The sequence below is a fragment of the Taudactylus pleione genome, unplaced genomic scaffold, assembly GCF_031769625.1.
Source record: "Taudactylus pleione unplaced genomic scaffold, aTauple2 ptg000080l, whole genome shotgun sequence".
Taxonomy (NCBI): Eukaryota; Metazoa; Chordata; class Amphibia; order Anura; family Myobatrachidae; genus Taudactylus; species Taudactylus pleione.
Genome location: NW_028284482.1, coordinates 9,575,418 through 9,601,519, shown reverse-complemented (window position 1 = coordinate 9,601,519; position 26,102 = coordinate 9,575,418). Strand labels below are relative to the sequence as shown.

Here is a 26,102-nt window from a genome sequence, read left to right as displayed (position 1 = left end):
TGCATTTTTAGGCATTTCTTGTAACCAAACTTTCCTTTCATACTCATTATTTTACTATAACCATTGTACCACTCTAATGGTTGCATATTTCCTCTAAGATAACACCAAAAATACAAATATATATTGAAAAGAAGAAAACCAGCTATACATATAGTGCAGGGATGGAACCACATATTAACATCGTGTTTGGGGTCATAATGTACAGAATTGTGTTAGCATAGAAACGGTGATTGCGAATAGGTTGTCACACATTGCAGCAAGCAGATATTAGCAATGCCGGATTTATGTTTAATAATAGCATATAACAATGGTTGATTTGAGCTAGTTTTTCGGAGGGAACCCAGAGGTGAACTCCTGTAACAGCATCATGAGCCTGGGCATCGCCCACTGTTTGAAACAACCAATGACCCCCAGTGAACTGGAAACGTCCTGCCCCTGGACCAATGGGAGAGGACACAACTTGCTATTATACACACCCATAATTTAACTATATAAATTGGGCTCCCCGGAACCAGAGAGCAGTAGCTGTATTCTACCAGTCATCTGGTGACGACTGCACTCTGGTTCCAGGGAGCACATGCAAACGTATGTATATTGGTTTGTAAACTCTGACCATTTGTTTCTTGAACTATATTGTACCACTGTATGTATAACTTGTAATAATTAATGTTATATATACTTTCAATACAATATTTACTTTTGTGCGTTGGACCATAGAAACTGGTGTGTGTGTGTGTGTGTTCACTTGCTTTCACACAAGGTTATTATACTGTGATTCACATTGTATTTTGATATGAAGATAACAACTATTATGCATACTGTTGGTGTTACAATATAGGAAGGTATTGCGTATGCATCACACGTTGCATGCACTGTGCATTCACGTTTGCGTATCGCCATACGCAAGGTGCGTCCACGTGGCGTCAACAGCCATAGAGAAATTTAAAGTAGGATTTCACAATCTGTATATATTACGTTCTATTCACCGTGGTATTTGTACTAGATCTTTTAGTATCTCTTTAGACCCATATTTCCATTTATAAGTTCTCCGTATTTATTATCTAACTTTAATATGAAATCGAAGCTTCATTCATTACCCTGTTCTGTCCCCCATCGTGATATTTGCACCTATACTCGAACGGGTTAATTGAAGATCATTTATATTCTTTGTTTATAATATTTTATTATTCTATTGGAAATTTTTTTTAATCTATATGACTAGCCAAATTGGTGGTATTATTGAATTATTGTTATTTCTTATTTTTTATTTTGCTCTCTAGTATATTCAACTACTATACAGGGTGTCTCCAGGAATATTCTAGGTGTATAATTTAGTTAATTATTTTTCAATATAAAATTATTAAAGAATATTAGTATTTATTATTATTTTTTATATAAATATGGTGATGCCATTACCCATAAAAGCCAAAGAATCTCCAACTTTGATTTTATTTTTATAAAAATGTTTTTCTTCTGTTTGCCGCTTGGATTAGTTTGGATACTTTTGAATTTTCTAGCTGGCAACAATGTCGATGAGCTTCTAGGAGAAAGACAGCTTCTCTAATTAACTAATTAACAAAACACATGTTATTGCCTATTGGAACACACATAAGAGGCTTACCTGCAGTTTGGAGCCACACCTTTTGAGAAAGTCACATGAGCATGATGAAACACTTTAAGGGCTCCACTACCTGACCAGTCTAGATACCGAAGAACCCGATCCTCTCTTTAAAGTGACCTTTCACAGCTTTCTGCAGTCGGCCGGTGGAAGATTTACTAAGCACAGTTTCCGAGGACACTTGGACGGACTAATTAACCACCTGTACTTACCTCCTGGGCATCTCTCCTGGCCAGAGTTACCGTTGTGCTGCTATCTGATACTGCCGGGATTCCGGGACCTGATGAAGGAACTGTGAGTTACCGAATACCTGTTGGTGCGTGTATTAACAAGACTACCTGTTATTAAGATCAGGACTCCGGGCTCTCACAAAGGAACTTTATGTTCACTCAGTCATTAGCTGACACCTGCTGCTAACAGAGCTATATTTCCATTCATTTTCACTATTACATTATTCATCACCTCCGGATTGAAAGATAGTAACACATATTTTTTGGTGTCATGACATCTTGTTAATCTATGGATCATGAGCATTCGTACTTTTAAGGGATATCCCTGTTTTAGCAGACTGCTGATTTATACTACTACGGGACATTTTCTTTTCTTGAAAATGATTATTGTGCTTATTAATCATTGCCATTTTCTTTTCTTTTTTCTTGTTACATTATTCTCTTAGTTAGTGTGCTAATAATATAGCATATTTTATGCTTCAGATTTCTATATTAAAATCATATTTTCATATGAGACACCTCTGTTCAATGGATAATTCCTACCACGCAGGTCTATATACACAACCGTACAAAAGTTTGGGGTCACTTAGAAATTTCCTTATTTTTGAAAGAAAAGCACTGTTTTTTTCAATGAAGATATCATTAAATGAATCAGAAATACACTCTATACATTGTTAATGTGGTAAATAACTATACTAGCTGCAAACGTCTGCTTTTTAAAGGAATACTGTATCTACATAGGTGTATAGAGGCCTATTTCCAGCAACCATCACTCCAGTGTTCTAATGGTACATTGTGTTTGCTAAGTTCATTAGAAGACTAATGGATGATTTGAAATTTGTGCAATTATGTTAGCACAGCTGAAAACGGGTTTGCTCGTTAGAGAAGCTATAAAACTGGCCTTCCTTTGAGCTAGTTGAGCATCTGGAGCATCACATATGTGGGTTCGATTATGATCTCAAAATGGCCAGAGAAAGAGAACTATCATGTGAAACTCGACAGTCTAATCTTGTTCTTAGAAATGAAGGCTATTCCATGTGAGAAATTGCTACGAAACTGAACATTTCCTACAACGGTGTGTACTACTCCCTTCAGAGAACAGCACAAACAGGCTCTAACCAGAGTAGAAAGAGAAGTAGGAGGCCCCAGTACAGAACTGTGCAAGAAGACAAGTACATTAGAGTCTCTAGTTTGAGAAATAGACGCCTCACAATTCCTCAACTGGCAGCTTCATTAAATAGTACCCGCAAAACGCCAGTGTCAACGTCTACAGTGAAGAGGCGACTCCGGGATGCTGGCCTTCTAGGCAGAGTGGCAAAGAAAAAGCCATATCTGAGACTGGCCAATAAAAGGAAAAGATTAATATGGGCAAAAGAACACAGACATTGGACAGAGGAAGATTGGAAAAAAGTGTTATGGACAGACGAATCTCAGTTTGAGGTGTTTGGATCACACAGAAGAACATTTGTGAGGTGCATAACAAGTGAAAAGATGCTGGAAGAGTGCCTGACGCCATCTGTTAAGCATGGTGGAGGTAATGTGATGTTCTGCGGCTGCTTTGGTGCTGGTAAAGTGGGAGATTTGTACGTGGTAAAAGGGATTTTGAATAAGGAAGGTTATCACTCCATTTTGCAAAGCCATGCCATACCCTGTCGACAGCGCTTGATTGGAGCCAATTTCCTCCTCCAACAGGACAATGACCCAAAGCACACCTCCAAATTATGCAAGAACTATTTAGGGAAGAAGCAGGCAGCTGGTATTCTGTCTGTAATGGAGTGGCCAGCGCAGTCACCAGATCTCAACCCCATTGAGCTGTTGTGGGAGCAGCTTGACCGTGTGGTACACAAGAAGTGCCCATCAAGCCAATCCATCTTGTGCGAGGTGCTTCAGGAAGCGTGGGGTGAAATTTCTTCAGATTACCTCAACAAATTAACAGCTAGAATGTCAAAGGTCTGCAATGCTGTAATTGCTGCAAAAAGGAGCATTCTTTGACGAAAGCAAAGTTTGAAGGACAAAATTATTATTTCAAATAAAAATCATTATTTCTAACCTTACCAATGTCTTGACTATATGTTCTATTCATCTTGCAACTCATTTGATAAATAAAAGTCAGTTTTCATGTAAAACACGAAATTGTCTGGGTGACCCCAAACTTTTGAACTGTAGTGCATATCTTTGTGTTGATTTACAGCCTTCAAGTTGCCTATATGCCAGCATGGGCTGGTGGGGACAGAGCTTCCCAGTAAAAAATGGAAAAAAGAGCTTTCCTGTAAAAACTGCTAAACAGTAACCCATAGCCTAGTATGGGCCAATGCCATCTGAAGTTGGAATTAGTTACTGGGGTCACACTTCTGAATGTGATTGCTGATTTTCCCAACTAAGCAGCCCTCATAGAATTCTATGGAGGCTGTTTTTATGATCAAAAATGGTGCAACCGCAGTGCGGATCTTAATTTTTGCAGAAACCACTGTTTTGGTGGGATTTTCCACAAAATCTATACGTAGTATAAAATAAAGTCCCTGGTATACGTCTGTCTGTTTGTTCGGGCTAATCTCGGGAACCACTGGATGAATTGTGATGCAGTTTTCACTATTCTATAAAGCATTTGTCAGGGAATGTTTAGGTGTATGACAACAGTGAGCCAAGCAGTGACTATTTTAGTAACTCAAAGACAAACTGTCATCCAAGAGATTTCTTGGTTTGTACTGCTTAAACCTTTAAAGATATATCATAACAATGGACTTTATTTTATACCATGTACAGATTGATACGTATAATCCGATTTCTCCAGAAAAATTGATGTAAGCTATGTTTACTGATACAAAATTTAATTTTTTCCCTTCTTTTACTATTTCTATTTCATTTATGTGAAAAACGATTCTTTAATTTTAAACTAGTCCAATTGCCGGTAAGAGTCTACCTGGGCATGACAATAAATAAAGCACAGGGGCAGACACTTAACATGGCTTTAGTTGACCTAAGTAGAGACTGTTTTTCTCAATGAAAACTTTATGTGGCCCTTTTGCATGTCACATCAAAACTAATGGTGCGTACACACTGGGCGATATCGTTATCGTTCAGTCATCCACTTTATCGTCCATTTTTAACCCCAAAACGATGAATGATAACGACGACGCGCGTTCCCGCAGGTCGTTTGTCATCATCGTTCATCGGGCTGACATGCAGGCCAACCTGACGATCTCGTCAGGTTGCTGCATGTTCGGGAATGGGGGAGAGAGCCCGGCGCTGAACGATATCGTTAATGATATCGTTCAGCGGCTGTGCTCAATGTCATGAACGACATTGAGCACAGCCTGCCGGGGACACACTACACGATATCGCTCAGGGAGCATATCGTGTAGTGTGTACGCACCATAAATCTTTTCATGTTGAAGTCAGGAGGAACAATGACCAATGTCTTCTACTAGGCAAACTTATAAGACCTCGGTTAAAAAAGACTATCACTGTACATTCAAAATTGCTCTCATGCAAAGCCAAGGTGGGTCGCTAGTTACTTAAATAAAATATTCCCTTTAATTAAAAATTATATTAGTCATATTCATGTCTTTATTAAGATAGCAATATCAATTTATTAAATTATACAAGTGGGCACTACTATTGATTTTAATACTATTGGGCTATATTATGCAATGATTTTTCAAAAGGATACTATTATTTATTTAATTATAAGCAGGGACACTACTTTTTGGTTATTTATGCACTGGAATGAGTGTACACCGGTGGCACTACAAATTACACTTGTCTACTCTCCTAGAACTTTCGGGTTTCTCCTCATAGCGCCTTCTCATACAGTCAGGTGCATAAATATTGGGACATTGACAGAATTTTCATATTTTGGCCTCTATTCACCACCACAATGGCTTTGAAATGAAACAAACAAGATGTGCTTTAACTGCAGACTTTCAGATTTAATTTGAGGGTAATTACATCCAAATCAGGTGAATGGTGTAGGAATTACAACGGTTTCTATATGTGCCTCCCACTTTTTAAGGGGCCAAAAGTAATGGGAATATCAACTCAAAAGCTATTTCATGGACAGGTGTGGGCTATTCCCTCGTTATTTCATTATCAATTAAGCAGGTAAAAGGTCTGGAGTTGATTCTAGGTGTGACATTTGCATTTGGAATCAGTTGCTGTCGACTCTCAATATGAGATCCAAAGATCTGTCACTATCAGTGAAGCAAGCCATCATTAGGCTGAAAAATCAAAACAAACCCATCAGAGAGATAGCAAAAACATTAGGTGTGGCCAAATCAACTGTTTGGAACGTTCTTAAAAAGAAAGAACGCACGGGAGAGCTCAGCAACACCAAAAGACCTGGAAGACCACGGAAAACAACTGTGGTGGATGACAGAAGAATTATTTCCCTGGTGAAGAAAAACCCCTTCACAACAGTTGGCCAAATCAAGAACACTCTCCAGGAGGTAGGTGTATATGTGTCAAAGTCAACAATCAAGAGAAGACCACAAGCGTGAATATAGAGGGTTCACCACAAGATGTAAACCATTGGTGAACCACAAAAACAGGAAGACCAGATTAGAGTTTGCTAAACAACATCTAAAAAAACTAGTGATGAGCGGTTCGGATTCTGCAGAATCCGAACCGCTCTGAACAGGTGGAATCCAAGTCCACCCGAACGCAAGTTCGGGTATTCCCGCCTGACTCAGATTCCACCTCGAGGCCGAACGTCACCCGTCCGGTGTCGGATTCTCGCGAGACCTCGCGAGAGCCGGGTGACGTTCGGCCTCTATAAAAGGCGTGGCGCCCAGCTGTCAGCGCCATTTCGCGTGACTGTATCCAGACGGAACAGTCACGCTTAGTTAGGTAGTGATAGAGAGGGGAAAAGCGAGACTAGAGTTAGATTAGTTAGAGAGAGTAGTTCTACTTCTTGCCACTGTGTGCTCCGTGACTGGGCTTAGCCCACTGTGTGAATATTATACAAGCTCCGTGACTGGACTTAGCCAACTGTATGCACTGTGTATTATACAAGCTCCGTGACTGGACTTAGCCCACTGAATGTATTATTTATATTATACAAGCTCCGTGACTGGACTTAGCCCACTGACTCTGCCATGAACACTGTAAGGCAAGCATCAGCCATGGAGGCTGTCCAGGCCAGCATGTTGGAGCAAACCTCCTTTCTAAGGTCCATAAGCCAAGATGTCAGGGAGATGAAAGAACATCTGACTGGCCCATTAGAAGGTGGGGGGGACCAGTGCCCTGCTGTGGCTGGACCAAGCTCTCAGCAGGGTGCGCGACGTTCCCCCCGAATCAGCAAATTCAGCTTTCCAGAGTCGGCTGCAAAGAGAAAAAAATCCGATTGATGAGCTTTAATTTTTTTACCCAGAACTTTACTCATGTATGTCCACAACTGAACTCTGGTTAGTGCTCCTGGAAGGCCCACAAGGTTTATCTTGATATTGTATCGTTCCATGTGATGGGCCTGCCACATTTTGAGGTGATGTGTTTGTAGGAGGTGGAGGAGGCACATCTGGTGGCGGCACAGGCCCACTTTCCTCACCCACATCTGCAAGTGTGTCCACAACTTCATTTTATGTTGGTATTACTAAACAAAATTCATCCAGAAAATCATGTATTTTTAATGTTTTTTTTTTTAATTCTTTATCTTATGTTAACAAAAGGAAAAATACAATGAATCATTTTTCCTTAAAATAAAAATAAAAATTTGTTTGTTTTTTAATAAATTAAAAGTAACAAATAATAAAATATTTCCTTTTGAATGATAAAATGTGTTTTGTTCCTTCTTCCAACATTAAATTTGTCCCCCCAAAAAAGGACTATTGTTTGTTAAATCATAGCTTTTAGGTATTTGTATCTTTCACAATATCCAAATTACAAACAAAAAGATAAAATAAAAAAAATAAAGCTAATTTACGCATCCACTTTGCAATTAGACAATTCAATGAGTAGCACCTGCTACTCTATTAATTGACTGCTGACATCAGCACAGGCAGAAACCATCAGATGCATATGCAGTGCTTGTGGTAGACTCTATGCTACAGCTAGCACTGGGAGCATTTCAGTGTTCAAAAAAAGCAGGTGACATGTACAATGACGCTGCCTGTTAATTATGCACTCCCATTAAACTCCTTTCTGATGGTCAGACACGCCTGCGTTCACACATCCACTCCCCCATTCCCAAGCACCTTCCCCTGTTACCACCCACAAACAACACATTCTGTCACTCAATTAAGCAGCCCATCTGCGGCCTAAGGGCAAGCACATTCCCATTGCACTGACCGGTTTATGCACGCACACTGCGACTTATACGCATGCTCAGTGTGTGAAAAATCGCTCAATGCAAGCGAGCGCAGCATTGCGTCCGGGTCTGAATCAGACCCATAGTGCGAACTTACTGAGGAAAAGATAATATACATATAACCCTAACGGAAGACTGGTCAACTATTAAAGAATAAATTGAGAATTGTAAACTAGTCTTTACAGTTATATATGGATAAAATTCTTGTATATATTCGGTACTGCCCTGTGTGACTTGTATAGAAAATAAAGAATTCTAAATAATAAAAAACGATAAACTGTGTCGGCCTAGTATCTTTTGCATGATGTCCATTGTACACCGGCATATAAGTTAAAAAGGTAGAGCCACTTGGGGGTATTGTTATAAGAGTAAATTTGAAAGCAAAACCTTCTAAGGAATTAATGGGAACACAGAGAAAAACATGCAGCAGATAACATGACATATTAATTAGTCCTTTTTGATGGTGTATTACAGGTTAATCTTTTCTCTTAAAAGATGGAACTTATACAGATCCCTTTCAATTAACCAACTCTGCTGAAAAAAATCAGCCTGATAGATCTGCGTTCTATTGATCTTGTGACCCATACTGGACAATGGACATGTCAGTTTATGATTGCCAAGGGTACAATACTTTGATCCTGATTAGACACTGTAGGCATACACCTATGCATACCACTATCTGTGTGCATTTTAAATGATCTAAGCAGTAAAAACCTGTCACTTATAACAATGACCCATAGTCTCAGTGTAAAACAAATACCTCTACAAGCATGCTACTAAACATTTATACAGGCAAATCTATTTAATCTATTTCTCACTTTAAAATATATATATATATACAGTATATCTAAAATATCAATTAATGATGTTTTCAATTTAGGCAATGTCTCTCATCCTCATATTCCTAAGGTATATTTTATTTTACAATTGATTACCAGCTAGCTGCGGTGACCCCCTTGTGGCCGTGAGAGATTAATTTGATTGGCCACACATTAATCTAATGTAATTGTTCCCAATGCATTTTTAGGCATTTCTTGTAACCAAACTTTCCTTTCATACTCATTATTTTACTATAACCATTGTACCACTCTAATGGTTGCATATTTCCTCTAAGATAACACCAAAAATACAAATATATATTGAAAAGAAGAAAACCAGCTATACATATAGTGCAGGGATGGAACCACATATTAACATCGTGTTTGGGGTCATAATGTACAGAATTGTGTTAGCATAGAAACGGTGATTGCGAATAGGTTGTCACACATTGCAGCAAGCAGATATTAGCAATGCCGGATTTATGTTTAATAATAGCATATAACAATGGTTGATTTGAGCTAGTTTTTCGGAGGGAACCCAGAGGTGAACTCCTGTAACAGCATCATGAGCCTGGGCATCGCCCACTGTTTGAAACAACCAATGACCCCCAGTGAACTGGAAACGTCCTGCCCCTGGACCAATGGGAGAGGACACAACTTGCTATTATACACACCCATAATTTAACTATATAAATTGGGCTCCCCGGAACCAGAGAGCAGTAGCTGTATTCTACCAGTCATCTGGTGACGACTGCACTCTGGTTCCAGGGAGCACATGCAAACGTATGTATATTGGTTTGTAAACTCTGACCATTTGTTTCTTGAACTATATTGTACCACTGTATGTATAACTTGTAATAATTAATGTTATATATACTTTCAAAACAATATTTACTTTTGTGCGTTGGACCATAGAAACTGGTGTGTGTGTGTGTGTGTTCACTTGCTTTCACACAAGGTTATTATACTGTGATATATATTGCACTGTAATTCACATTGTATTTTGATATGAAGATAACAACTATTATGCATACTGTTGGTGTTACAATATAGGAAGGTATTGCGTATGCATCACACGTTGCATGCACTGTGCATTCACGTTTGCGTATCGCCATACGCAAGGTGCGTCCACGTGGCATCAACAGCCATAGAGAAATTTAAAGTAGGATTTCACAATCTGTATATATTACGTTCTATTCACCGTGGTATTTGTACTAGATCTTTTAGTATCTCTTTAGACCCATATTTCCATTTATAAGTTCTCCGTATTTATTATCTAACTTTAATATGAAATCGAAGCTTCATTCATTACCCTGTTCTGTCCCCCATCGTGATATTTGCACCTATACTCGAACGGGTTAATTGAAGATCATTTATATTCTTTGTTTATAATATTTTATTATTCTATTGGAAATTTTTTTTAATCTATATGACTAGCCAAATTGGTGGTATTATTGAATTATTGTTATTTCTTATTTTTTATTTTGCTCTCTAGTATATTCAACTACTATACAGGGTGTCTCCAGGAATATCCTAGGTGTATAATTTAGTTAATTATTTTTCAATATAAAATTATTAAAGAATATTAGTATTTATTATTATTTTTTATATAAATATGGTGATGCCATTACCCATAAAAGCCAAAGAATCTCCAACTTTGATTTTATTTTTATAAAAATGTTTTTCTTCTGTTTGCCGCTTGGATTAGTTTGGATACTTTTGAATTTTCTAGCTGGCAACAATGTCGATGAGCTTCTAGGAGAAAGACAGCTTCTCTAATTAACTAATTAACAAAACACATGTTATTGCCTATTGGAACACACATAAGAGGCTTACCTGCAGTTTGGAGCCACACCTTTTGAGAAAGTCACATGAGCATGATGAAACACTTTAAGGGCTCCACTACCTGACCAGTCTAGATACCGAAGAACCCGATCCTCTCTTTAAAGTGACCTTTCACAGCTTTCTGCAGTCGGCCGGTGGAAGATTTACTAAGCACAGTTTCCGAGGACACTTGGACGGACTAATTAACCACCTGTACTTACCTCCTGGGCATCTCTCCTGGCCAGAGTTACCGTTGTGCTGCTATCTGATACTGCCGGGATTCCGGGACCTGATGAAGGAACTGTGAGTTACCGAATACCTGTTGGTGCGTGTATTAACGAGACTACCTGTTATTAAGATCAGGACTCCGGGCTCTCACAAAGGAACTTTATGTTCACTCAGTCATTAGCTGACACCTGCTGCTAACAGAGCTATATTTCCATTCATTTTCACTATTACATTATTCATCACCTCCGGATTGAAAGATAGTAACACATATTTTTTGGTGTCATGACATCTTGTTAATCTATGGATCATGAGCATTCGTACTTTTAAGGGATATCCCTGTTTTAGCAGACTGCTGATTTATACTACTACGGGACATTTTCTTTTCTTGAAAATGATTATTGTGCTTATTAATCATTGCCATTTTCTTTTCTTTTTTCTTGTTACATTATTCTCTTAGTTAGTGTGCTAATAATATAGCATATTTTATGCTTCAGATTTCTATATTAAAATCATATTTTCATATGAGACACCTCTGTTCAATGGATAATTCCTACCACGCAGGTCTATATACACAACCGTACAAAAGTTTGGGGTCACTTAGAAATTTCCTTATTTTTGAAAGAAAAGCACTGTTTTTTTCAATGAAGATATCATTAAATGAATCAGAAATACACTCTATACATTGTTAATGTGGTAAATAACTATACTAGCTGCAAACGTCTGCTTTTTAAAGGAATACTGTATCTACATAGGTGTATAGAGGCCTATTTCCAGCAACCATCACTCCAGTGTTCTAATGGTACATTGTGTTTGCTAAGTTCATTAGAAGACTAATGGATGATTTGAAATTTGTGCAATTATGTTAGCACAGCTGAAAACGGGTTTGCTCGTTAGAGAAGCTATAAAACTGGCCTTCCTTTGAGCTAGTTGAGCATCTGGAGCATCACATATGTGGGTTCGATTATGATCTCAAAATGGCCAGAGAAAGAGAACTATCATGTGAAACTCGACAGTCTAATCTTGTTCTTAGAAATGAAGGCTATTCCATGTGAGAAATTGCTACGAAACTGAACATTTCCTACAACGGTGTGTACTACTCCCTTCAGAGAACAGCACAAACAGGCTCTAACCAGAGTAGAAAGAGAAGTAGGAGGCCCCAGTACAGAACTGTGCAAGAAGACAAGTACATTAGAGTCTCTAGTTTGAGAAATAGACGCCTCACAATTCCTCAACTGGCAGCTTCATTAAATAGTACCCGCAAAACGCCAGTGTCAACGTCTACAGTGAAGAGGCGACTCCGGGATGCTGGCCTTCTAGGCAGAGTGGCAAAGAAAAAGCCATATCTGAGACTGGCCAATAAAAGGAAAAGATTAATATGGGCAAAAGAACACAGACATTGGACAGAGGAAGATTGGAAAAAAGTGTTATGGACAGACGAATCTCAGTTTGAGGTGTTTGGATCACACAGAAGAACATTTGTGAGGTGCATAACAAGTGAAAAGATGCTGGAAGAGTGCCTGACGCCATCTGTTAAGCATGGTGGAGGTAATGTGATGTTCTGCGGCTGCTTTGGTGCTGGTAAAGTGGGAGATTTGTACGTGGTAAAAGGGATTTTGAATAAGGAAGGTTATCACTCCATTTTGCAAAGCCATGCCATACCCTGTCTACAGCGCTTGATTGGAGCCAATTTCCTCCTCCAACAGGACAATGACCCAAAGCACACCTCCAAATTATGCAAGAACTATTTAGGGAAGAAGCAGGCAGCTGGTATTCTGTCTGTAATGGAGTGGCCAGCGCAGTCACCAGATCTCAACCCCATTGAGCTGTTGTGGGAGCAGCTTGACCGTGTGGTACACAAGAAGTGCCCATCAAGCCAGGAAGCATGGGGTGAAATTCAGGAAGCGTGGGGTGAAATTTCTTCAGATTACCTCAACAAATTAACAGCTAGAATGTCAAAGGTCTGCAATGCTGTAATTGCTGCAAAAAGGAGCATTCTTTGACGAAAGCAAAGTTTGAAGGACAAAATTATTATTTCAAATAAAAATCATTATTTCTAACCTTACCAATGTCTTGACTATATGTTCTATTCATCTTGCAACTCATTTGATAAATAAAAGTCAGTTTTCATGTAAAACACGAAATTGTCTGGGTGACCCCAAACTTTTGAACTGTAGTGCATATCTTTGTGTTGATTTACAGCCTTCAAGTTGCCTATATGCCAGCATGGGCTGGTGGGGACAGAGCTTCCCAGTAAAAAATGGAAAAAAGAGCTTTCCTGTAAAAACTGCTAAACAGTAACCCATAGCCTAGTATGGGCCAATGCCATCTGAAGTTGGAATTAGTTACTGGGGTCACACTTCTGAATGTGATTGCTGATTTTCCCAACTAAGCAGCCCTCATAGAATTCTATGGAGGCTGTTTTTATGATCAAAAATGGTGCAACCGCAGTGCGGATCTTAATTTTTGCAGAAACCACTGTTTTGGTGGGATTTTCCACAAAATCTATACGTAGTATAAAATAAAGTCCCTGGTATACGTCTGTCTGTTTGTTCGGGCTAATCTCGGGAACCACTGGACGAATTGTGATGCAGTTTTCACTATTCTATAAAGCATTTGTCAGGGAATGTTTAGGTGTATGACAACAGTGAGCCAAGCAGTGACTATTTTAGTAACTCAAAGACAAACTGTCATCCAAGAGATTTCTTGGTTTGTACTGCTTAAACCTTTAAAGATATATCATAACAATGGACTTTATTTTATACCATGTACAGATTGATACGTATAATCCGATTTCTCCAGAAAAATTGATGTAAGCTATGTTTATTGATACAAAATTTAATTTTTTCCCTTCTTTTACTATTTCTATTTCATTTATGTGAAAAACGATTCTTTAATTTTAAACTAGTCCAATTGCCGGTAAGAGTCTACCTGGGCATGACAATAAATAAAGCACAGGGGCAGACACTTAACATGGCTTTAGTTGACCTAAGTAGAGACTGTTTTTCTCAATGAAAACTTTATGTGGCCCTTTTGCATGTCACATCAAAACTAATGGTGCGTACACACTGGGCGATATCGTTATCGTTCAGTCATCCACTTTATCGTCCATTTTTAACCCCAAAACGATGAATGATAACGACGACGCGCGTTCCCGCAGGTCGTTTGTCATCATCGTTCATCGGGCTGACATGCAGGCCAACCTGACGATCTCGTCAGGTTGCTGCATGTTCGGGAATGGGGGAGAGAGCCCGGCGCTGAACGATATCGTTAATGATATCGTTCAGCGGCTGTGCTCAATGTCATGAACGACATTGAGCACAGCCTGCCGGGGACACACTACACGATATCGCTCAGGGAGCATATCGTGTAGTGTGTACGCACCATAAATCTTTTCATGTTGAAGTCAGGAGGAACAATGACCAATGTCTTCTACTAGGCAAACTTATAAGACCTCGGTTAAAAAAGACTATCACTGTACATTCAAAATTGCTCTCATGCAAAGCCAAGGTGGGTCGCTAGTTACTTAAATAAAATATTCCCTTTAATTAAAAATTATATTAGTCATATTCATGTCTTTATTAAGATAGCAATATCAATTTATTAAATTATACAAGTGGGCACTACTATTGATTTTAATACTATTGGGCTATATTATGCAATGATTTTTCCAAAGGATACTATTATTTATTTAATTATAAGCAGGGACACTACTTTTTGGTTATTTATGCACTGGAATGAGTGTACACCGGTGGCACTACAAATTACACTTGTCTACTCTCCTAGAACTTTCGGGTTTCTCCTCATAGCGCCTTCTCATACAGTCAGGTGCATAAATATTGGGACATTGACAGAATTTTCATATTTTGGCCTCTATTCACCACCACAATGGCTTTGAAATGAAACAAACAAGATGTGCTTTAACTGCAGACTTTCAGATTTAATTTGAGGGTAATTACATCCAAATCAGGTGAATGGTGTAGGAATTACAATGGTTTCTATATGTGCATCCCACTTTTTAAGGGGCCAAAAGTAATGGGAATATCAACTGAAAAGCTATTTCATGGACAGGTGTGGGCTATTCCCTCGTTATTTCATTATCAATTAAGCAGGTAAAAGGTCTGGAGTTGATTCTAGGTGTGACATTTGCATTTGGAATCAGTTGCTGTCGACTCTCAATATGAGATCCAAAGAGCTGTCACTATCAGTGAAGCAAGCCATCATTAGGCTGAAAAATCAAAACCCATCAGAGAGATAGCAAAAACATTAGGTGTGGCCAAATCAACTGTTTGGAACGTTCTTAAAAAGAAAGAACGCACGGGAGAGCTCAGCAACACCAAAAGACCTGGAAGACCACGGAAAACAACTGTGGTGGATGACAGAAGAATTATTTCCCTGGTGAAGAAAAACCCCTTCACAACAGTTGGCCAAATCAAGAACACTCTCCAGGAGGTAGGTGTATATGTGTCAAAGTCAACAATCAAGAGAAGACCACAAGCGTGAATATAGAGGGTTCACCACAAGATGTAAACCATTGGTGAACCACAAAAACAGGAAGACCAGATTAGAGTTTGCCAAACAACATCTAAAAAAACTAGTGATGAGCGGTTCGGATTCTGCAGAATCCGAACCGCTCTGAACAGGTGGAATCCAAGTCCACCCGAACGCAAGTTCGGGTATTCCCGCCTGACTCAGATTCCACCTCGAGGCCGAACGTCACCCGTCCGGTGTCGGATTCTCGCGAGACCTCGCGAGAGCCGGGTGACGTTCGGCCTCTATAAAAGGCGTGGCGCCCAGCTGTCAGCGCCATTTCGCGTGACTGTATCCAGACGGAACAGTCACGCTTAGTTAGGTAGTGATAGAGAGGGGAAAAGCGAGACTAGAGTTAGATTAGTTAGAGAGAGTAGTTCTACTTCTTGCCACTGTGTGCTCCGTGACTGGGCTTAGCCCACTGTGTGAATATTATACAAGCTCCGTGACTGGACTTAGCCAACTGTATGCACTGTGTATTATACAAGCTCCGTGACTGGACTTAGCCCACTGAATGTATTATTTATATTATACAAGCTCCGTGACTGGACTTAGCCCACTGACCATATTATTTATATTATACAAGCTCCGTGACTGGGCTTAGCCCACTGAGTGTATTATACAAACTCCGTGACTGGGCTTAGCCCACTGTGTGTATATTATACAAGCTCCGTGACTGGACTTAGCCAACTGTGTGCACTCACTGTGTATTATACAAGCTCTGTGACTGGACTTAGCCCACTGAGTGTATTATTTATATTATACAAGCTCCGTGACAGGGCATAAGCCCACTGAGTGTATTATACAAGCTCCGTGACAGGGCATAAGCCCACTGAGTGTATTATACAAGCTCCGTGACAGGGCATAAGCCCACTGAGTGTATTATACAAGCTCCGTGACAGGGCATAAGCCCACTGAGTGTATTATACAAGCTCCGTGACAGGACATAAGCCCACTGAGTCTATTATACAAGCTCCGTGACAGGGCATAAGCCCACTGAGTGTATTATACAAGCTCCGTGACAGGGCATAAGCCCACTGAGTGTATTATACAAGCTCCGTGACAGGGCATAGCCCACTGTGTGTATTTATAATATTATACAAGCTCCATGACTGGACTTAGCCCACTGTGTGTATTATACAGGCTCCGTGACTGGACTTAGCCCACTGTGTGTATTATACTGTACAAGCTCCGTGAAAGGGCATAAGCCCAGTGAGTGCATACAAGCTCCGTGAAAGGGCATAGCCCACTGTGTCTATTCTACAAGCTCCGTGACAGGGCATAAGACCAGAGAGTGCATACAAGCTCCGTGAAGGGGCATAGCCCACTGTGTGTATTATACAAGCCCCGTAACAGGGCATAGGCCCACTGTGTGTATTATACAAGCTCCGTGGCTGGGCATAAGCCCACTGTGTGTATACAAGCACTATGTCTCCTTGGGATGTAGCCCACTGTGTATACAAGTACTGTGACTCTGCTGGCCATACCCCACTGACTGGGTGGGTGGGCCCAAGGACAATTCCATCTTCCACTACCTTTCATTTCTGCCACTGCTGTGTGGCATAGTTTAATAGATGTGCTTTAAACTGTGGTGTCTGTGCCACTGCACCGCTGCTCTGACGCTTGGTAACCAGTCAGCTCACTGCAACCCTTGGCCAATAATGGTGAAAACAATAATTTAAGCTGTGAGGTGGTCTAAATTGACTGTAAATGACTGGAAATTAATGTTATTGAGGTAAATAACACTCCAGGAAGAAAAAAAAGCCCAATTTATGTCATTTTAGATTTTTTAGCGAATTTTGGCAAAAAATGCAAATCCAAATCCAAAGCAAGTCACCGCAGTTTGGCAAATCCAAATCCAAAGCCGGACGACGAATTAGAACCAAATCCAAACCCGGCAAAAAATGGTCCGGCGCACATCCCTAAAAAAAACCATTACAGTTCTGGGACAACATCCTATGGACAGATGAGACAAAGACCAACTTGTACCAGAGTGATGGGAAGAGAAGAGTATGGAGAAGGAAAGGAACTGCTCGTGATCCAAAACATACTACCTCATCAGTGAAGCATGGTTGTGGTAGTGTCATGGCGTGGGCATGTATGGCTGCCAATGGAACTGGTTCCCTTGTATTTATTGATGATGTGACTGCTGACAAAAGCAGCAGAATGAATTCTGAAGTGTTTCGGGCAATATTATATGCTCATATTCAGTCAAATGCTTCAGAACTCATTGGACGGCGCTTCACAGTGCAGATGGACAATGACCCGAAGCATACTGCAAAAGCAACCAAAGAGTTTTTTAAGGCTAAAAAGTGGAATGTTATACAATGGCCAAGTCAGTCCCCTGACCTGAATCCGATTGAGCATGCATTTCACTTGATGAAGACAAGACTGAAGGGAAAATGCCCCAAGAACAAGCAGGAACTGAAGACATTTGCAGTAGAGGCCTGGCAGAGCATCACCAGGGATGAAACCCAGCATCTGGTGATGTCTATGCGTTCCAGACTTCAGGCTGTAATTGCCTGCAAAGGATTTGCAACAAAGTATTAAAAAGTGAAAGTTAGATTTAGGATTGTTTAGTTTGTTCCATTACTTTTGGCCCCTTAAAAAGTGGGAGGCACATATAGAAACCTTTGTAATTCCTACACCGTTCACCTGATTTGGATGTAATTACCCTCAAATTAAATCTGAAAGTTTGCTGTTAAAGCACATCTTGTTTGTTTCATTTCAAAGCCAATGTAGTGGTGAATAGAGGCCAAAATATGAAAATTCTGTCAATGTCCCAATATTTATGCACCTGATTGTACATTCATGAGAAAAGTCACTTCCTTATAAGTCGTGTGGGATGGAGGGCGAGTCCCTGGTATTGCACAGTGGGGGTCAAGTCCATGATGATGTGTTCTGTGTTTTCCTATCCAACCCTCCCCCGGCAGTGGCCATCTATATATCACTTCTGAAAAATGGCAAGAGAGATAAATAAAATTGACATGTACACTGTAAGTGCAAGTATGCACTGGTACCAAAATGCATGCAGGCACTTGTAGTTCTACAAGAGACAACATGCAAAAACAGCTGTGGACTGTCAGTGCATGCTGGCAACTGTTGTGCCACAAGTACTTGCACTATATTTCATATTAATTCCCAGGTACTCACTCATCAAAGGTACCATTAGGGGCCCACTGCTATTCAGTATTGGGCTGGTACTTTCTATGTATGGAAAGTTGGAAACCCATTTCATTTTTCGGGTCCTCCCTACTAGAGAATCAAGCCACAAGCTGAGAACACTGGGCTCTGGAAGGGGTACAAAACAGATGTTGGTTTAAGGTATACAAACTGCCACACATCGTATGCAGTGGCATTACTATGGTTGGTGTCACCCAGTAAGCTAAAAGAACTGTGCACACTAAACGGGTGTCACCTAGTGGGAAGAGGCGTGTCCTCACGGAATGCCCCATTTTCATCACTATGGGGGCATGCCCAGCATTCCGCAGAAGCTGCCCCCAAAGACTCTCCCCGTACTGCCGGCTCCTCCACAGTGACCGGGAGCCGGGTGCTGCACTGTGACATTAATATATCATGCAATGCACGCTCCCAGCTCATATTGATGTCACTACCTCAGATGGTGAGACCTGGTATTGTCCGTATCCCCTGCACTGCCCTAGTGATGCCACTGATGTCATATAGTTTAAGTTTTCAGCCTCTGAAAACTGCATCTAATGTTTAGTTTATTAACTGTACACAAAACCTCCCATTAGTTAAATGTCCCCCTAGTGAAGATTCTAAAAAATGCACAGTGTAATATATATTATGTATTACCATTTACAATTATATACAAATATATACAATGTAAGATATATGTATTGCTTGCTAATATATATTGCTTTCTTTTTAAATACAAACAGGTTTACAGAGTTATTGTATTTACATCACCAATTTGTTATTACATTCATATTTTTCAACAGCTGACCAAGAAGTTTGGGAACATATTTAGCCTGCAGTTCTTCTGGAATAAAATTGTGGTGCTCAATGGGTTTGAAGTCATGAAGGAAGCTCTGATCAACAGGTCTGAGGATATAGCAGATCGTCCCCGATTTCCGCTCTATGAGAAATTAGGATATGCAGGCGAATGCAAAGGTATTTTCTGAATAATTTCACTCTTAAATACTAGAGATGAGCGAAATTCATGTATCTGAGCCGAGATCAGAGTCCGGCTGGGGATTTCCCGCCTGATTCAGATCCAAAAACGAGGCAAAGTGCGCCATCCTCCCGCTGTCGGATTCTCGTGGATTTTGAATTGTATAAAGGTCCTGGTGATCGGCGCCATTTTCACTCCGGCTGTGGAGAGTGGGCCTGATTCAGAGCCGGACGCTATTTGCGGATGGTCGTTCCAAAAAAGGGGCCAGCTATTAAATTGAGCGCTCGCTCTTTGCGGTTTGTTGACGCCTCTATGTCTGAGCGAGCGAACGAAAAATGCGCTCGCTATTTTGTAAAGACACCCCTTTGACGTTCGCATCACACGTCATCTCCGGTATTTATTAGATTAATCGGGTACATCGAAAGGCATCTGAACTGCTCGCAGTGCTTGTGGTCGCTTTTTCTTACCGCTATCACTGCGAGCAGTTCAGGCTAAAAGACAACCAAGTGATGTGGTCGATGACGCTCCTTTAATAATTATGCACTCCTATTAAATGCCTTTTTGACTGTTTGGCACGCCTGCGTTCGGATCTCCACTCCCCATTTTCAAGCACCTTCCCCTGTTACCACCCACAAACGGTACATTCTGTCAATCAAATTAGCAGCCCCTCACTGTTTTGCGAGCGCACGATTTCCGACCGCAATGACTGGTTTGCGCATTACAACCCATACGCATGCGCAGTTGTGTGAACATCGCTCAGAGCGAACGAGCGGCCGCTTACAAGTGGCTCTGAATCAGGCCCTGTGTACAGAACAGACGTATTGCTCTGTCTGTGCATGTTCTGCTGTGTCACTGTGTTGTTCTGTCGGGGGGCTGGAGCTGCAGGTTGCTGCTGTGTTGTCCATAAAGGGGCTGCAGTACATAAAGGGGGGTTTTCTGTAATCAGTACATAAAGGGGTGCTGCTGTGTCACTGTTGTCCTGTTAATCAAGGGGCTGGGGCTGCAGTACATAAAGGGCTGCTGCTGTGTTGTCCTGCCCATCAAGGGGCTATGGCTGCTGTTCATAAAGGGATGCTGTGTTGTCTAGGGGGGGTGCTCTGTCAATCCAGCGGTGCTCTTCCCCAGTGTTCATAAAAATAAGAGTTTAATAAAATTATCATTCCACAAAAAAATAAAATCTGTTTTGTGTGTGTGCTACTGTAGCTAGTAGCTACGCTATTATTGTTTGGTGATACTGCCGGCCAAACCGCAATTTATCATCCACGTATTTGTGCAGGTGGTCCGTCCGCACTCCGCAGGGATGCTTTGTTGTCCATAAAGGGGTGCTGTATTCTTCATCAAGGGGCTGCTGCCAGGTTGGGAATTGTTTTTCTAGTGAAGTAGAATCTAGATGGGATTTGGTAGGGGGAACACAAGACCTCAATTAACTGTCTAATACTTACTGCGTTATTGGCAGATATTGGATGCACATCTAATACCAGCATAGATGTTATGGCGTCAGTGATCCACTGTGCAGCTGGGTGACTGCTGTCATACTTTCTATCCCTGGCAAAGGATTGTTTAACAGTCAATTGTTTTCTAAAGTACTACTATTAGTCTTCCAGTTCCCCTTCTGGGATGAAAATCCACTCCCAGCAGCAGCAGGCATAGTGCTCAAAGATTCTTCTATGACAAGGACTGATGTGAATGATTTAAATATTTTTTGCAAATGCCTCCCCTTTTCCCCTCCCCTCCTTCCTCATAAATTTGCTTGGGAATCAAAAAATTAAATTAAATTTACTGCTAAAATCTTCCTTTTTCTGCCTTCAACTGCATACATGATTCAACTCCCTCGGGCCTCTTGAATAATAAAAACATTTGTTTCCTGATTTGCAATGTTAGAAGTTGAACTGCCACAGTTGCTGCAATCTTTGACATGTGGTTGTTGAATGCCAAAAATGTCCAGAAATGTTTATGGCATAGACAGCATCTCCTGCATGCCAGTTTAATTGTAAAAAATATTCTGAACCACTAAGTTGATTTTGTGGGCAAACATGGGACATATTGTTCACCCATGCTCTCCCCTCCTCCCTCATAAATTTGCTTTGGAATACAAAAATGTAATTCAATTTACTACAAATCAACCCTTCCTGCCCTGCCTTCAACTACATACATACTCCATCTTTATCAGGCCTCTTGATTAATGAAAACATATGTTTCCTTGTTTGCCATGTTGGAAATTAAACTGCCATGTGTTTGTGCCGCCCACAGCTGCCGCTTAGCTTAGTCAGCCAGCTAGCTTGGTACAAATTTTGGGCCTAAACTGGATGAAAACAATATTGTGAGCTGTGAGGTGGTCAAAATTGACTTGAAACAAGTGGAAATTAATATTATTGAGGTTAATAATACTGTAGGAATAAAAAAAGGCCAAATTATGTGATTTTAGCAGTTTTTATCAATTTAAAAAAAAAAAATACAGATCCTAAACCAAAACACGCAAGGAAATACAGATCCAAAACCAAAACACTGGGGCCGGCGCACATCCCTATTAAATACACAATTCCACAAAGTGCAACCCTTACTAATTTGTATTTGTGAAGAGTAAGGAATGCAAAAAATCTACTTTAACAGTTGCCAAGTTCGGAAAAATGTGTCCTTGTCTGACCCCAAAAATGTAATTCATACACATTCCCTGGATCAAATATACGCCTGATGCCATCTGCACTATAGATGTCGTCGCCGATGTAGAGAGAAAGGTAATGTTAAATTATTCAGAGATGACACATGAGAGTATTAGCATCACTTAGAGCAGAACAAGTAAGTAACACAAGCTTCCCGGTCTGATCTTTTGTTCAGCTCAATATTACAATATCCACCAATCACATGTCATCTGTTTGCCCAAGGACAACATGTCCAGCATCCATTTAGGCTGTTTGCTCTAGGACTTGTTGTGTTTTCTCTTCTTAAAACCAAGAGAATAATGACAATTTATGTTATTAAGCTTTAGATACTGTATGTGTGCTTATACTGAATATTCAGTGACTCATACATCTGCTTTCCAATAGAGAAAAATAAGCTTACAACAGCCTCTCAGTTTATTTCCATGCAGGATTCCTTTGGGGATTTATGGTGGAAAAGGTTTGAATATGTACAAAACCATATTACAGTATTGTAGGTAATAAGAAATAGAAAACTTGGTTTAAGGAAAATAAATACTTAGGGGTAAATTTACTAAGATTTGTGTTGGTCCCGATTTGTCTCGTTTTTAGAGTCGGATAGGATCGATCAAAATCGGCCGTTTTTTCTCACTTTAAAAATCGTGAATTTACCAAGCACCCAGTTTTGACAGGATCGAGTTGTTTGATGGTGTATTTGATTGATCCTGTCTGTGTTGAAGCCCCAACTTTCTCTCCTGAACAAGCAGCCTGCACATATTAGAGAAATATGTGCAGGCTGCTTTTTTTATGTTTTTATGTTAAGGGTTAATTTTTTTTTAAAAATTGACGTGGGGTCCACCCCCAAAAGGATAACCAGCCCTGAACTGGTCAGCCAGTTCTGGTTCCTAAAATTATGGGGAACCAAATGTGTAGGGTTCCCCCGTAGTTTAGGAGCCAGCACCTGGCAGCAGGGCCAGTCCTGGTTTTAAATATAGGGGTAAAAAAATTGCATAGGGGTCCCCATATATTTAAAACCAGCATCGGACCCAAACCGACCGGGGTGTAATGCCACAGCCAGGAGACCCTATTACTGGGTCTCCATAGCCAAAGCATTTGCACCCCAAGCCAGTCAACCCAAGCCAGGGATCTCAGGGGTGGTGGGGTCAAGAAGAGGTCCTCTCTCTCTCAAAAAACCCAGGCTTAGTCTGAAGACCAGGGCTCTTCACCAAACTCCTGGAGCGGTGGGTACGGGGGTAATAATGTGTTAAATACTTTCAAACTATTGCATTTTACAGTGGACCTACAGCTGACAGCATGTCAGCCCTTTGGCACTTGTGGAACTACAAGTGCCAGCAGACTGCCGGTACCCTTACCCCCACTGTAAAATAAATAGTTAAAAAAAGACAACACACACACCATATATAGTACAGCTGTATTACATATTACACCTCACTCACACATACTTACCTACTGCCAACTGGTCGGTCCCCTTCTCCCATTAAGAATCCCATGGGTGTACCTGAAAAAAAGATCTTATACTCACCTCCATCATCAAGTTAGTCTCCGTTGCATCCAGGGGTCTTCGCAAAAAAACCCATTACCCGATCCAGATACTTCCATTAGAGGTGTATGTGTGTGACCACATACACCGCTACCCGGCTCCTGACAGATTAGTATGAACTATCAGGAGCCGGCAGCCAATCAACGGCCGCTAACTGTAGATCTTAGATATGTGCAGTAACTCACATCTAACCAGAATGCTAAGTAGTTCATTTTGAACAAAGGAAATTCAATACATGTCTTAATTACAGCAAAGCAAGGTTTGCAGTTGGCATAAGAGTTAGATTATTAAGGTGACCTTGTAAAAAAAAAAAAAATAGTGGAAGAAATGATGGAACAGTTGATCCCATTGATGATCCTGAGTGAGTGTATACTTACCCGGCAGAGAGGACGATCTGTCCGGCGTCCTCGGCGTCGGTATTTTAATGCCTATGTTAAATCCCTTGCCGGGATTATGCTGTCGGGTTTGAGACCTCCGGTCTCATAACTGCATTCCTTGTATGCCATCTCTTACTTCTTTGTTAGGGCTGTTGATGGATCTATCTGACTAAATAAGCCAAGCACTTGAATAGTACTCCAGATATATACTGTAGGTCTATGGTGGAGATGTACTAAGCTCTGAAAAGTGATAAAGTGGAGAGTGATAAGCTACCAGCCACTCAGCTTCTAACTGTCATGTGATTTATCACGCTCCACTTTATCACTTTCCAGAGCTTAGTACACCTGCCCCTATATCTGCTGCTGTTAGAAGAGGTGTTGTCTACCTCACATTAAACCACATAAACAAAGAGAAAATAGCTGCTCTGATATAACCTCTAAATATTAGTATACAAATCAGTATTCTCATAAAAATTATATTTATTGTGTAATTACTTTTATGTTTATTGATACGGTACCATATTGATGAGTTTAGACTGTATTGAATCTCTGGTTCCAGAGTTATGCTTATTTGCCATTTGCCAGCTGAAATTACCTTCATCTATATTTGAGGTTATGTTATGCAGCTCCTCTGTCAGGGGCCTCAGCAGCCTTGGCTGTTGTACCATGCACTACTAAAATCTTGACAAACTGTTAAGTCCCCTCCGTATCCAGTCCAAACTCCTAACCCTCACATACAAAGCTCTTAATACCTCTACACCCTCCTACATATCTGACCTCATCTCTATACACACTCCAGCCCCCCATTCTGCTCTTCCTGTGACTGCTGCTTCTACTAACCCCTCCTCTCATGCCTGCCTTCAAGATATCCTCCAATCTGCCTCCAACTCTGGAACAATCCCACGCCAAGTGGGACTTTTTGCCAGTCTCCCCATCTTCAAACGTTCACTCAAAACATAACTTTTCATCAATTCCAACCATCCCTCTTAAATCTCCTCATTTGTTCACCCATCCCTTTGGCATGTAAGCTCTTTAAGGGCAGAGTCCTCCATCTTCTTGCTCATGCCATGCATTATCCTCGCTTCCAGTGCTCCGTGTTCACTACAGTGACCTTATTATTGCTTAAGCGTATTCAATTACAAAGACATTTTGCCGGTGCACAAACTCCATTTAGCTGGGGGAAAAAGTGCAGAATGGGGGTTTTGGGGTGCAGGTTTAACCAAAATAGCCTGCACCCCTGGTAATGGCCACCATAAAAAATGTGTGTAAACTAAAATTAAAAAAAAAAAAATCCGGAAACCACATAAAATAATTTTAAATGTTGGGGTAAAATTTAAAAAAATAGGGAAGACACTTGTAAACTAGCTAGATTCTATCCAGAGGGGTTCCCATATATGCGGCAGGTATATTCCTCATTGGGGATAGTCATTGGTGAAAAATTCTCGCCAATAACGCTATTTTGCCAATTGAAACTGATAGATAAATGCTAAGTAGAATCTGATTGGTTGCTAGGGCCTTTAATTGGATGCAAAATGACCGGCCATTTTTTGGGCCAGTTTCAATTGGTAAAATGACGTTATTGGCGATAATTTTTCCCCAAAGACGTTATTGGCAATAACGCCATTTTGCCAATTGAAACTGCCCCAAAAAATGGCCGATCATTTTACATCCAATTAAATAAAAGCCCTAAGGGTAAATTTACTAAAGTCAGAGTTTTTTAGAAGTGAGTATTCAAACTGAAGTTGCCCTGAGTATTCAAACTAAAGTTGCCCATAGCAACCAATCAGATTCTAGTTATTATCTTGTAGAAGGTGATAGATAAATGCTAAGTAGAATCTAATTGGTTG

At 40.5% G+C, this 26,102-nt stretch overlaps 1 protein-coding gene across 1 annotated transcript in view; it reads left to right on the top strand.

Moving 5' to 3' along the window:
• The window catches only part of LOC148532290 (cytochrome P450 2D17-like), a 90,570-nt gene that overhangs the window by 16,741 nt on the left and 47,727 nt on the right, over window positions 1-26,102 (top strand). Inside the window, exon 2 of the mRNA XM_088468097.1 lies at window positions 19,509-19,680. Coding sequence (XP_088324223.1) covers window positions 19,509-19,680 — 172 coding nt within the window. The remainder of the gene's footprint in view (window positions 1-19,508; window positions 19,681-26,102) is intronic.